At 39.6% G+C, this 15,066-nt stretch overlaps 1 protein-coding gene across 2 annotated transcripts in view; it reads left to right on the forward strand.

Moving 5' to 3' along the window:
* Nucleotides 1-15,066, forward strand: part of TSNAXIP1 (translin associated factor X interacting protein 1) — a 1,644,878-nt gene that overhangs the window by 1,583,212 nt on the left and 46,600 nt on the right. For both annotated transcript variants that reach the window (XM_044081465.1, XM_044081466.1), the window contains one exon: nucleotides 4,544-4,650. In XM_044081465.1, the coding sequence (XP_043937400.1) occupies nucleotides 4,544-4,650 (107 nt within the window). The remainder of the gene's footprint in view (nucleotides 1-4,543; nucleotides 4,651-15,066) is intronic.

Here is a 15,066-nt window from a genome sequence, read left to right on the forward strand (position 1 = left end):
TCCCACAAGTGCCATCAAACCAAAGATACCTGATTTTACTAATAGTGAAGAATTGTACCAACAGGGAACTATAAAGTTAGTCCCCTATACCCAGCAGAAAAAGGGGTCAACTCAAGGCTTTTCACGGTTTTAAGAAAAGAGGGCACTTGGAGACCAATTCTGGACTTACTAGTCAACAACACCTTCTTAATAGCACAAAAATTCAAAATGTTGTCGCTTCAGTCTTTTCTATGATTCTTCTATGAGCTTTCTTGATGACCTGGTCCTCAGAGGTGCTAATGTACACATTCCCATTCACCCAGATCATAGAAAATTCTTAAGATTTTGTGCCTTGCAATATAATTTTTAATTTTCTGCTTTGCCCTTTGGCCTTTCTACAGCCCCATGGTTATTTACAAAATGTCTATCCCCTGTCATTGTGTTCAGCAGTGTCTAGTGCATTGACATATACCCTTAGCTAGATGATTTTCCGCTTCAAAGAAAAACGATTCAAGATTTAAACTTTACAGTGGATATTTTCCTTCTCTTATGTTTCCCTCTAAACTTGAAAAAAATCAGTTTTTTAGCCTTCTAAGGATTTAGATTTCCTGGGGTGCTACTTATACACTGTCTCTATGATGGCATTTCTTTCTCAGCACAAAATGTAGTTTCTAATCTCTTTCTTCAGTTTCTCCTTCCCCTAGAGCTGACCTCTGCAAGAGAGATCTAGAGAGCCTTGGGGTATGGGGTACATGGCTTCAACTATACAAATGATACTTTTGCCGGACTCCACATGAAGAAGATTCAATAGTGTCTCAAGTCAATTCAGGCACAGCACTGCCAACCCCCGAATGCCCCATTTTCTCTCTTGCCCTTCATAAAGAAGGAATTTCTTTAGTGAATCAACTAGATATCACTCAATTCAAGAGTGACATTTCTAATTTTGTCTCCTCAACAAGACGTCTCCAGAGATGCTTCAGACCTGGCTTGGGGAGCATGTTCTAAGAACATAAAGGTCTGGGGTGTATGGTAAAGATAGGACAAGACTTTCATCTTTCAGTCTTTCAGGAAATCATTCTAAGTCCCTTCCCTCTTGGGAACTGATAGCGTCAGACAAACGGCTTATCCATATTGTAAAGATGGCTGCAAATTAAGTTGAAACCCCCCTCCATCCTGTTATGGAATCCCACAAGTGCCATTAAACCAAAGATACCTGGTTTTAATAATAGTGAAGAATTGTACCAACAGGGAACTATAAAGTTAGTCCCCTATACCCAGCAGGAAAAAGGGGTCAACTCAAGGCATTTCATGATTTTAAGAAAAGAGGGCACTTGGAGACCCATTCTGGACTTATTAGTCCACAACACCTTCTTGATAGCACAAAAATTCAAAATGTTGTTGCTTCAGTTGTTTCTATGATTCTTCTATAAGCTTTCTTGATGACCTGGTCCTCAGAGGTGCTAATGTACATATTCCCATTCACCCAAATCATAGAAAATTCTTAAGATTTTGTGCTTTACAATACAATTTTTAATTTTCTGCTTTGCCCTTTGGCCTTTCTACAGCCCCATGGTTATTTACAAAATGCCTATCCCCCGTCATAGTGTTCAGCAGTGTCTGGTGCATTGACATATACCCTTACCTAGATGATTTTCTACTTCAAAGAAAAACAATTCAAGATCTAAACTTTACAGTGGATATTTTCCTTCTCTTATGTTTCCCTCTAAACTTGAAAAAAATCAGTTTTTTATCCTTCTAAGGATTTAGATTTCCTGGGGTGCTACTTATACACTCTATGATGGCATTTCTTTTTCAGCACAAAATGCAATTTCTAATCTCTTTCTTCTAGTTTCTCCTTCCCCTAGAGCTGACATCTGCAAGAGAGATCTAGCTTGGGTACATGGTTTCAACCATACAAATGATACTTTTGCCAGACTCCACATGAAGAAGATTCACTGGTGTCTCGAGTCAATTCAGGCACAGCACTGCCAACCCCTGAATGCCCCATTTTCTCTCTTGCCCTTCATAAACAAGGAATTTCTTTAGTGAATCAACTAGATATTGTTCAATCCAAGAGTGACCTTTCTGGTTCTACCTCCTCAACAATAAGTCTCCAGAGATGCTTCAGACCTGGCTTGGGGAGCATGTTCCAAGAACATAAAGGTCTGGGGTGTATGGCAAAGATAGAACAGGAATAGCTACATAAACATCATGGAAATGAAAGCCCTGCAGACATGATATGATTTGCAGGAATAGCTTTGCGATCCCTGCATCACACATCTAGTCTCCAGTAACCCTTTGAATCATAACAGACAGTGCCACTGTAATGTGGTACATCAACAAACAAAAAGGACAAAATCTGATCATGTCTGCAGACTGGAATGATAGCCTGGAATGTGGTTATCCAGCAGTCTTTTCCTTCAGGGACTTTGCATTCTTTCAGAGATGAATTCAATGGCAGATCATTTGAACAGATCCAAGGCAGGCCATTGTGAAAGGATGCTGAACAGAGAGTTTTTCCTGCATATTATCCAACAGTGGGGAAATCCCCAAATTGATCTGCTTGCCCACACTCTGAACATGCAGCTCAGGCTGTTTATGCATTTTCTCCCTTTGCCCTGATTTTAAAGTACCTTCTCAAAATCAAGAAAGGTAATGTAAAGATGCTTCTGGTGACCCCACTTTTGGTCCAGCAGTCATTGTTTCTCCCTTCTATTTCATATGGCCAAGGGCACTCACCACAACTTACCCCACATGATGGACTTGCTCACACAACAAAAGGGCTCTCTCACCCATCCAAACTTAACAAACCCTAAACCTGACAGCTGCATGACAGGGTTTTGAAACCATTTAAGCACCTATTCTCTGAGGATGTGCTACAGGTGTTACAGGAGGTAGAAGACCTGCTACAAGAAAATCCTACACTTCTGAAGTGAAGGAGCTTTCTATTTAATGCCAAAAGAAAAAAAAGAACAGTTTTCAAACTAGTATTTCTAATATTCTTTCCTATCTGTGTGAGCTGGACTGGCATATTATTCTATAAAACCATATTTGTTAGTCATTGCCATCTGGTTGTCAATAAATCAACCAAGTTTTGCATGTTTTGAGGTCAGACCATTTCTAATAGGTGTCCTTCTTATTAGGCCATCAAAAATATTCATTTTTCATGGGACCTGAATTATGTTTTAGAGGAGTTAACTCAGGTTCCACTTCTGTGAAATTCTGCACTTAGAAGACTGTTTTGTTGGTAGCACTAACTTCACCAAAGAGAGTTACAGCACTGCAAGTCCTTATGCCTTCTTATCCTCCTTTCCTTATTTTCCACAAGGACAGGGTATCCTTGAAGACTTATCCATCTTCTGTGCCAGAAGTTGTCAATGAAATTTCATTGATCCAGTTTTTTACCCTGACTCCTTTCTTCCCCAATCCTCAAAATAAGAGAGAGAGAAAATTCTACATTAGCTGGGTATTCATAGACAGCGTAGGTTCTATTTAAACAAAACTAAGACTATCAGAAAATCTGGCAGGCTATATATCTCTTATAAGGGTAAGAAGTTGGATTCCCTTGTCTCAAAATGGCTACCTCCAGATGGATTTATTTTTCTACTTCCTTTTGGTACTCCTTTCAAGGGAAATTACTTCCAGGCCAGACCAAAGCTTACTCTACCAGGGCTATTGCTTTTTTTTTCAATTGGCTGGGTTCAAAAAACATTTTAGAAGCAGTAAATTGGACTTCCATACACATCTTTACAAAATACTTCAAAACAGATGACATTTCTAAGGTCATAACAACTTTCATCTTCAAGAAATGCTGAATTCCATGCCACAGTCCTCCTCCTCCCTGGTAGTGGAAAAGCTTTGGGAATCTTCCCATATGTTAGCAATACTGCAACTGTGATCAAATGATGGAAACAGTAAAATTGTATAAGACCTTGCCATAACAGTACATGTTCAAATAGATCACTTTTGCAGTATCTGCATTTTCCCATCTTGCTCATTTATTTTCTCGCTTTTCCTTGGCCAAGGTGGGCATCCTATCCCCCACCCCACCCCACCCCGCTAACATGAGTTGGGTTCCTATCCACTTTTTTGCCTCTGTATTCTGTGTCTGTGGCAAGAAAGTCCTGAGGAACTTTGTGCCCACACATCCTTACATACCAACATGCTTGCTTATGCTTGGGTTGTACAGCAGACTTATTGTGTGAGAGAAAGTCACCCAGGCTTTGGTATACTGGCTGGATGTATGGTATCCTTGGCAGGGTATTCCCATATGTTAGCAATACTGCACCAATAGTCTATTTGGATATGTTCTGTTAGTTTGTAAGTTCATACACAACTGTACTTTTCTTGAATAGATCCCAAACTTTATTTCAGAAACGTGAAATAATTGGTGTAACTCATTAATTTTAACTTAAGGACAATACTGATAATTCGAATTATATTTTTTCCTGAAATGTGGAATATTAATATTTTCAATGCAGGATTCTAAACTACAGTGAAACAGAGATAAGTAACAGCACAATTAAAACATTATTAGTAATGGTTAACATGTTTTAATCTGCAGAATAAAGAAGGAAGGGCTGGTGCATTTATTACTCTGCTGAGGGAACAGCAAACTATTGAAAAGCAGGACTATTTGAATGAAGTAAGAAGAGAGCTGGGTAACGTTAGGTGAGTATATTGTAGCACAAATTTACCACATTCAACTAATCGTGCCAACAGATGTTAATTGTCTAGTTTACATTTAGCCACTTCAGAAAAGACAGACTTCCACAGTATCAGAAAGTATAAATAAATGTAAATTCCATACTTTGTAAATCTCAGTTAAGAAGCAAGTTTTATTTTGTTTCTTACTGACCTGCAGCATAGTTTCTGAATGATTTTGGAATGCTTCTTAAACGCAAGATCCATTTATACTACTTATGCTTGTTGAAAGACTTTGCTAGTCTTGCAAATTTTGTTTATAAAAAATTGTGAAGAGAAATACTGAAAACATCTAGTATTTCTTTCATAACTAGTCAGGTAAACTCCAGAAAATAATTTTGAAACTGAATTTTGAAATTTTAAAAATGGATTTGAAAATCAGCTGATAGATGGATATTGCAGAATAACTGGCAAGGCTCTACTCTCATGACAATGGCATAAATCGCTGCTTAAATTTTACTCCAATTTTTAGCATATACCTTTACAGTGCTGTTATTGGCTTGTATACTCTCACTTATTATTCCCTTGTGGATGGGACACTGACTGCCCGGATTCCTTTCTCATTAGGGCTTGATGTGTAAGATGATCATTTTTCCAGCTCTTGAGATCTCTACCTCTTCATCCCATTCCTTGTCTGCAGTGACTTATGTTTTTCTTTTATCTTAGAACTGCAAAGTGGAGACAGTCCTTCATATAGTGGAACAGAACTTCATGCTTACCAGTCCCACTGGGAGTACCCCAGGACTCTGTTCTAGGGCTCTTATTATTCAGTATCTCCACTAATAACATACCTGCAGAAATCATGCAGGCAACATAACAATCAGTCATATACTTCACTTCATACTGCATGCCATTTAATTCAACTATACTTTAAAGCGCATTTAACAATGTCTAACTCTTATTAAATGAATTGTGCCATAAACTGTACTAAAAATAAAAATAATAATAATAAATCCACCCCCTAACTCTACTATTATGTGTAGATAATAGCAATGACTCCCTGGAGCCGGTACCCAGCTTTAAATTATTAGGAGCCACACTAAACTCCTCACAAAAATTCAGCCATCTTGTTAATAGGGTAGCTCATCAATATGACATGAACTTGGCTTCCTATACTGTGTTTATCAGTTCTTCACCCCACATGCAAGACTATCCACAGCCACTGCTTAAACACCTCTATTGTTCTAGCTTCCACACAAATATCTGCTCATCACTGTTGGACAGAATGAAACAGGCATATCACCGCTTCTCACAATCTGTTTCTAGTCATCCTCTATGAACACATGATTACATCCAAAGTTTTTAAGATCCAACAAATGGCTACAGCTTGATAACATGTTTTCATTCTTTGCCTTAAAGACTGCTCAACTCAGTTTTGTACCATTCTGATAAATGTCCATCCCTCCAGCCATTTATACAAGAATATAACTTTGCCCAGTTTCTAAGCTCATCTAGCAAATGCTTCTCAACCTACTTACAACTGGCATGGAGACTGATACTTCTCTATTTTTATTTAATGCCACAAATACCCCTGCTTATAACTAGTGTACTTTGTGATTAAGCCTTTCTCATCTATCTTTTACAATGACATTTTTTTGGAATGGTACAACTACTTCCAGCCTATAGCCCCTACACCATCTGAGATAGTTTTAACAGTGGGGAAAAAACTCCTGCAGAAGAATGTTTAGGAAAACAAAAGGTTTTAACTACCCCAGCATTCTTTAAAATGCCATTCAGCAACATTTTTCTGTTGTCTGGAACTGAACACAGTCTGTCAAAACCTAACCATTAACTACTATACAGTTGCATGAGATAATCTTACAAAAAACAAACAAAAAAGAAATTATGGATTTTGCAAAATCTCTTTCAACAGATGCCCAGGGAGAAAATCTCCACTCATTTCACATTCACAAGATTAAACATAGTATTACAATATATAACCAGGTACTTACAGGTACCTGTCTTTTAAAAGAGTGTTTCAATGTTTGCAGCGTACACATCATGCATACGAGCCAAAGGGTAAAAAGGTCACACAGACAAAACATTTAATAAAAACTACAGCTACATGGCTTTTGAATGCCCATGACTTTTTGTATTTTAGGTCTTTATGGGTACGTTCAGGCCAGTAAAGTCAAACCCCGTTAGCTGTGGATGCGTGTTTCAGCATTTTTAATGACCTCATCAGTATGGCACAAGTGGAATCTTTGGCATGTATAACGTAATGTTGCGCAAAATAAATAAATTATTTAAAACATATATCAAAAAACAAAAAAATTACATGTAAAAGTGAAAATCTAACATTTAACGTTTATTAATATCCTTTAAAATTACAACTTTGTTGCCTTCACTGTTAACACATTACTAAAGGAAATAACATCATTCAGTCTTGGCCTTTATGCTGAGTCCAACAAAGTTTTACCAATATAATTCACAGAATTATATCCTACTCTCCCAACTCTCCACACACTAGCAGAAACAAGCAATTTTCCAGTTAAAAAAAAATACATTTCTTAAAGAATTGTATGAGCTTTTGTTTAGTTTTACATATACGTTGTTAATAAATATAAAAAAGTATGTAAAAACAACTTATATGTTGTTTATAAATATAAACGGTACTTACGTATTATCGCAACCAGATTTTCGCGGTAATAGCACTTGCTTCCCGATCATGACAAATGTTCGTTAATGTTGTTAAAATGTAATATAGTGTGTTTTCTTTTAACATTACACCTTATTTTCTGGACTACTATCGATACAATGTGCAAGACATGCTGTTGTTCTTTCTTAATGGTGTTTACTGGCACATCGTTCAATGGGCAGACTTGCAGGAAGTGACACGGGTGCCAGTAGAAAGAACAACAGCATGTCTTGCACGTTGTACTGATAGCAGTCCAGAAAATAAGGTGTATTGTTAAAAGAAAACACTCTGTATTACATTTTATCAATATTAACGAACATTTGTTATGATCGGGATCCAAGTGCTAAGAGGCATTGTGTTTGATTTCCAAATAAAATCAGATCAGTCATGTCATATAAGTTAGAATTGGGAAAAAAAGGGCCAAAACATTGCAGCGAGGGAGCCAAATTCAAAAAAGATGCATATATCTCTGATCCGACAGACTTTCCACTACGCTTAAAAAATGCACATGTAAATAACCGCATTCCTCAGAAGCCTGAATACCTGCTGTTACTGGCAAGCCGCTACTGAATGCCTTAACCAATTCTTGCATTCAGCTATGGCGGTAAAGGATGCTACAGCAGCCCTGACAATTGAAGCAAAACTGGAAGGAATGTACGTAGAATGGCCGTTATTTCACAGCATGGGCTGACAAAGAACATTCAGTGGGCGGCCTTGCAATGCAGTGACATGCTGCTGCCAGTAAAGAGCACGAAGAAACAACAGTATGTTGTGTACTTTGTGTTGGTAGCACTCCGGAAACCAACCTATTTTGTTAAAGAAAACACACCGTTTTCCATTTCAAGCACATTAACTTGCACATTCACTGGATCCAGAAGCAATCACTGTTGTCGTGAAAATCAGGTTGCAATAATACGCAAGTACCATATAAACATATATGTTTTTGTTTGTATTCTAATTGCTGATTAGTATTGCATTTAAAAGAGTTTTATAGAGAGTTTTGTAGATAAAACACATGATATGATCACATTATTAAGATGGTACTTAAAGTGAGTAAACTAATGTTTAGAAAGAGTTCTGAAGAAATGATCTGTTATGTTAATGCAATAAATGAAAAAAATGCTTAGTTCTATTAAAAGTTTGTTGGTTGGCAGTGGTCAATGTTGCTCTTGTTTTTTTGTGGTATGGTATTTTACTTTGCATAGCTTGGTACGTGTTATTTGTTTAAAAACTGTACGCCATGGCACAGATGGTGTATGCCACCTTCGTACTGTTGCTGTCATTACTGAGTCAACCCACCTGTGAAGGTCATTTCCTACTAACAGAAGTACCACTGTACATTGAAATGTATGCCTTGTTATAAGCCAGACTCTTTTTCTGCCTTATATAACTGTATAGTGCTTTGTTAAGTGCTTAATGTTACTCGCAGTGTAAATTATGTTTTTAAAAACATTGTTTTAATAATTTGAGGAAATTCTAAAACTACTTAATTTCAGTATAAGATTGCTTGATGGTGCTCTCAGTGATACTTTTGCTTTGAAAAGGCTATTATTTATAATGTATGGATTTGTTCTCCCTAAGCCTCTACGAAAAACAGATGTTCAACAAGCATACTGCCTTACTGGCATATGGGCTGTAGTGCTCTGCTACCCTTCCTCTGGCAGATCACTGAAGCTCAAAGTCCCTCCCACTGCCTGTCTGTGGGTGTGATGAACCAATCATCTGGCAGTATAGGGACTGCCGTACAAACCCACAGACAGGACCCTCACAGTTTTCCAGTGCCATAGTATAAGAAGGATCTCTTTTAAGACTGCTCCTTACTCTGGATCTCTTCAGCTGCTGAGCTCAGATAAGAAACCCTTTTAGGTTTTTATTTCCTCCCTCTGTTTTTTTTTGTCAGCACTTGAATAGTGTATTCTGCTGCTTTGACTGTTTTTCTGAATAGAAATGTTTTAAAAGCTTCAGTTTTTTACTTTGATTAGCACAGTAAAACCTATGCTAATTGACTAAAAGCTTCATATGGAAATTTTGGCAGGAATCAGGGCCGGTGCTAGCATTTTGGGTGCCCCCAGCAAGTTTCAAGTTGGGGGCCCTACCAAGGAGAATATAAAGTGTGACCACATTGCCATCATGCCCCCTACCTTGTCAAGCTCATCCAGCATTATACCTCTCAACTGTACAGATTTTCGTAGAATGTTCAGATTTTTGCCTTATATTTTTGGTCAGTTTCTCATAAAATTGTGGTTTTCTGACAAATCACTGGGAAATCACTGAGTGTTGAAGTCAGAAAATAAAGACAGACATTTGAGTTTCAGACTTCATACCCTTCAGAAAATTCATGCTAATGCAATACCTTTTATTCTATCAACGTACTAAGCTTGTAAGAGCACTATTTAAAAAGTGTCCCTATTTTTGGGCTTTTGTCTCCCCATTATTTATGGCTTTGTCCAGATTTCTTGCTCTAAGAGGTTGAGAATTTTGGGCACTATTGGTAGCAGTGTTATATTATGACAAGCCCCTGTACCACAGTAAGGTAGCCACACACACAGGTACACACGCACACACTGACTGGCATTTAGTACCAGTGTTACATTATGACAAGTTCCTGGATGTGTAGCGCGCCATCATGCATTGCCACGTAGTGGTGGTTACTGTTGGTGGTTATAGATGCAAACATTTTGCTTGTTAAATTTTCCCTTAGCACTTTACTTGCGATCCTCCAAAGGTTTTTTGTGGCCCTGCTCTACTGACAGGTGGAGCACTAAGCCTAACCTCAGAGGTGCCAACACACCTGTCACCCACTAGCTATTCCTAAGTGCAACCTCTTTTCCTGACCATATAAATTTACCTATGGACAGACAATTTCCCACAGTTTCTCCAGCAAGCTTGGTCAATATGGGCATCCTGAGGCAGTGTAGCAACTGCCTCATGTTCACTGACAACCTTCTACTCCTAGTCCACACAAATTCAACATGTGAGAGATGCAACTATATTAAAAACCTTGAATCCATGCTCTGTCACACACCAGTCAGTACATATGACAATGAGCGGGTTGTCAGCATACACACCTCACCTCCTACTCCACCCAAATCCACATCACACATACCTACATATGCAGAGGACCTCATCAGAAACATACCTAAATACCACAGACCTCCCAAACACAAACACAAGCATGCTGCACATACTTCCTCTGAAGAGCACAGTACACAAAATAGCTCATGCACCAGTGTCTCACCTGTAAAGCCCATAAAGCAAAACACAAAACCAAACATATTAGTCACAGGTGATTCCATCTTGAGACACACAGATGTCCCTCTCACCAGGCTGGATAAGGAAAAGGTCACAGCAAGTTGTCTGTCAGGTGCCATGATCCGCCATATCACACATACACTCAAGCCTGTCAATAACAGGTACTGTTATAACTCCATCATAGTCCATGTTGGTGTGAATGACTGTACCTCTCTGGACTACATGAAGAAAGACGGGACTGAGCTCTCGGACTATGTGTCTAAGGCAGGTATGTCCCTCGCCTTAAGCAGTATTTTACCTTCACCAAGGATGATGCCTCAATACAAACGGAAAATGACTGACTTCAATAATTGACCTAGTTTCTGGTGTCATTCTAAGAGGATCCAGTATCTGTCAGCCTGGGATGACAAGATCAACAGACCTCGATGCTTTGCCAGAGATGGTCATCTGTTACCCCTGGAATTTTGGATACTGGCTCAGGCTCTTGCCACCCCCATAGTGCCTTTCTTAGGCAGTGTCTCAAGGACAAAATTCCTGATGTAAACACTTCATCTAAAAACAACCTCAAGGTTATGCTGCTAAATGCTTGGAGCCTTATCATGAATCTGTACTCAGTGGAAGCAGTCCTCACCTTGGAAGATGCAGACATTTGTGCAGTCACAGAGACCTGGTTCAAGGCTGTAGAGAGCACCCCAGCCATACCTAGTTACACCTCCTTCCACACATTCAGACCTCAAACTGAAGGCATGAAAACTAAAGGAGAGTGTGTATCAATATTCATTAAAGATAACTATACCTCCAGATTGGTTAAACAGCATGATTCCCTGGAGATACTTCAGATGCAATTAACTGTTGGTAGGACATCTATTCAAGTTATTTCCAGCTACAGGGCCCCCCTCAATGAATCACGATACCCATTCTGCCTATTTAGATCTACTTGAGTCTATCAAGATACATCTGAACATCACAGTTTTGGGTGATTTTAACTACCCATCCATTGACTGGGTAAATTACTTGCACTCAAACTCACTTGCCCAGAGGTTCTTTGACTTTGTTATCTCCAGTGCCCTGGACCAGCTGGCTGACACCCCCACAAGGGGTGCCAACATCCTGGATCTGGTGCTTACCAATATGGGAGACCACTGTAAGGCCTTCCCTAGTGAGATCTGACCACAAATCATTCTCATTCTAAGTAACAATCACACCTGCCCCCCCCCTCCCCCGGAGCAACTACACTATAAAACTTCTCCAAAGCAGATTATAACCTCTTATGGAATGGTATAAATGGCTTCACTGCACCTTCTCTCTCAGATGGAACTGGCAATTGTGCTGAGTTCTACACCAGTCCTTTATATAAACACATGTACATTTGCACTGACTCGATGTACCTGATAGGGCCAAAACAAGCAACTCAAGAAAGAGCAAACCTGCCTGGTGGATAACTGCCGTTAACAGGATTTACAATAAGAGGAAGAAATTGCTGTCCAAGAGTAAGATGGAGCAAGCCCTAAACTGGAAACACTCCCTCCTCAGCTTAAACAAGCAAATAAGACTTCTTGTGAAGTCCTCCAAAGCAAACTACAAATCCAAATTAACTTCCTCAACCAAGGACAACCATAAGGCATTCTTTAGTTACATCTGTAACCTAAAATAAAGGTCCAGATTTGTGACAAACTAGTATTTAATGATACCACATATACTGAGCCTGTATACATAGCTAACCTGTTGGCTGACAGTTTCTGTGAAAACTTCACTCCCCTGTCCCTGCCAAATGTACCCCATGACATCCCTACCAGTTGTCCCCTACCTTGTATCTCTAAAGAGCAGGTCATAAACACCCTCTCTAAGGCCAAAAACACAACATCTATGGGACCTGATAACATCCCAGGCTGCATCCTACATGGGCTCCACCAAGAATTAGCAACACCATTGGGTACTCTTTTCAATCATAGTCTAAGCACCAGCTGAATGGAAAATTGCCACTGTTATTCCTTTGCACAAAGGTGGTACTTCCACTGACCCTGGGAGTTATAGACCTATTAGCCTGACCAGCCTTATTTGCAAGGCCATGGAGTGAATCATCATGGATCTTATCAACAAAGATATAGGTAATCTCCAAACACTTGACCCTACTCTGTTTGGATTTGTCAAAGGGAGATCATGTCTTCTAAACCTGGTGGACTTCATCGAGACAGTCACCACGATCCTGGACAAGGGGAAATCTGTGTATACAGCTTTCCTAGACTTAGCCAAGGCTTTTGACACTATCCCTCACTCAGACATCATTGACAAACTCACCCAGCTAGGTATCAACCCTTATATCATTAGTTGGGTCACTAACTGGCTCACTGATGAAACCCATATAGTCAAAATAGGGGAATCCACCCCCAACAGCTGACCTGTAACCAGTGGTGTTCCACAGAGATCAGTCCTAGGAGCTCTACTGCTTGGAATCTATTTGTTCAAAGTACAAGCAAAAACTAAAGGTCTATGGCTGCCAAAATATGCTGATGACTGCAAAGTGGGAGCAGTCATAGAATCTCCAAATGATGTCAACATCCTAAAAGAGGGTCTTACACAAACACAGCCTTAAACTCGGTGCACAAAAATGTATTATCATCCCGTTTGGTAAGAGCAATGTTCCTGCTAACTACCACAACAATAGCAACACCCTAAGTAAGCATTAGGTGGTGAGAGACCTGGGCACACAGGTTGACAGCAACCTTACATTTGATCACCATGCCTCCACAGTGGTAGGAAGGGCATTCTATATTGCCTCATCTCATAAGTAAGGGCATTGCCTCTAGGAAAAAAAAAGTTATAACCTCCCTGTACTCTTCCCTCATCTGGCCAGTAATTGACTGGAACACTCCTTTTGCTATGTACCTTTCCAAGCACCTGCAGCAATTGGAGAGACCACAAAGGTTCTTCACAAGGAAAATTCCAAGGTCTTCAGCATCTGTCCCATATGGATCATCTCAAATCACTGTCACTTTATTCTGTTTCATACAGACTACTCATAGGCAATCTCTGCCTTGCATATAAGGCAATCTCTGATCCCGCTTTACTGGAAATGTTGCATATCCACAAGTAAAATGGTACACTGGTTATTCGCTCTAAAGACCTTAACCTGGTATGTGACATTAATAGAACCTGCTGAAGGGACAGATTTGTCCCCTAGAGGTTACCACACCTTTGGAACAGACTCCCACTTCATGTCAAACAGAGCACCTCATTGACCCTCTTCAAACGCAATCTGGATGATTGCATAGGTAACAGTAAAGTCACCCTGGGGATTCCAGCTGTGTCCCTCTTGGACAAGAGAGAAAGGTGCTGATCATGGAAATAAGGCTAAAACTTGGCTAGGCTTGTAAGGCCCTAGGGCCATTAGCCTAGTAACTTCCTACAATCCTACAAGAGGGTGTATATTTAGTCAAGAGGTAAGGTATTAAGCAATGCCTGCAGTGTTTGTGATGTAGGAGTCAAAACCATGCTGCATCTGTGGTGAATATTCAGTGCGTGTGTGTGTGTGTCTGCACATGCTTGTCTTATTAGAAATGGTAGGACATCAAGTGCAGTTTATTGCATTTGTGATACGTACATGCAGGCATATGTGCAAGTGCTTAGGTCTGGTGAGTGTACAGTCTCTTCTCAGAGACCAGTCATACTTCTCAACCTCTTAACTCAAGGAATCTGGACAAAGCCTAAAATAACAGGCTACAAAGGCCCCAAAAGAGGTACAAGATTTTAAATATTGCTCTTATAAGCTTAGAAAGTTGCTGGAATAGCAGGATTTGTGTTAGCATGCATTTTCAGAAGGCTATGAAGTTGGAAACTCAAATGTATGTCATTATTTAGTGAATTTAGTCCTTGGTGATTTGACAGAAAACCACAACTTTTTATGAGGAACAGACCAAAAATATGATTCAAAAATCTGGACATTCTGGGAAAATCTGGACAGTTGAGAGCTACGGACTGACTGTACAAATATTTTAAAATATTTTGTTACAAATTTGATCCCCCCTTCATTTCCATTGCAACAAATTATGCCACCACTTTCCCTAAATTATATGTTAAAGTTCTTTCTGCTGGATCCATTTACTGTCTTCTACTAAAAGATGATCTGGGAATACTAGAGTTCTGAATAAGCTCCAACCAACATTCTCAATCTGCTAGCCTACATATACAACCTATTGCTTTGCACCAGGAACCTACCCTGTCAGCTGCAACCAATCAGGTCCTTTGCTTTACTGAAGCGGACCTGATCGAATGCAGTTTACAGGGAAGTTAAAAAAGAAATGGAATATTGGAATCACGCGGTGACACTACACAGTTGTGCGAATGAGCAAAGGAGAGGGAGAAACCTGCAGCTACTTCATTTGGGGACCCTCATATGCAGAGAGATAATCGGGGGCCCCCATGGCTGCGGGTGCATAATGCCGGCTATGGCAGTAATGATATTGCAATTTTTTCTTTCTTGTTCTGATTATTTG

Source organism: Protopterus annectens, chromosome 8.part0 (genome assembly GCF_019279795.1).
Source record: "Protopterus annectens isolate FY-2018-M chromosome 8.part0, PAN1.0, whole genome shotgun sequence".
Classification (NCBI taxonomy): Eukaryota; Metazoa; Chordata; order Ceratodontiformes; family Protopteridae; genus Protopterus; species Protopterus annectens.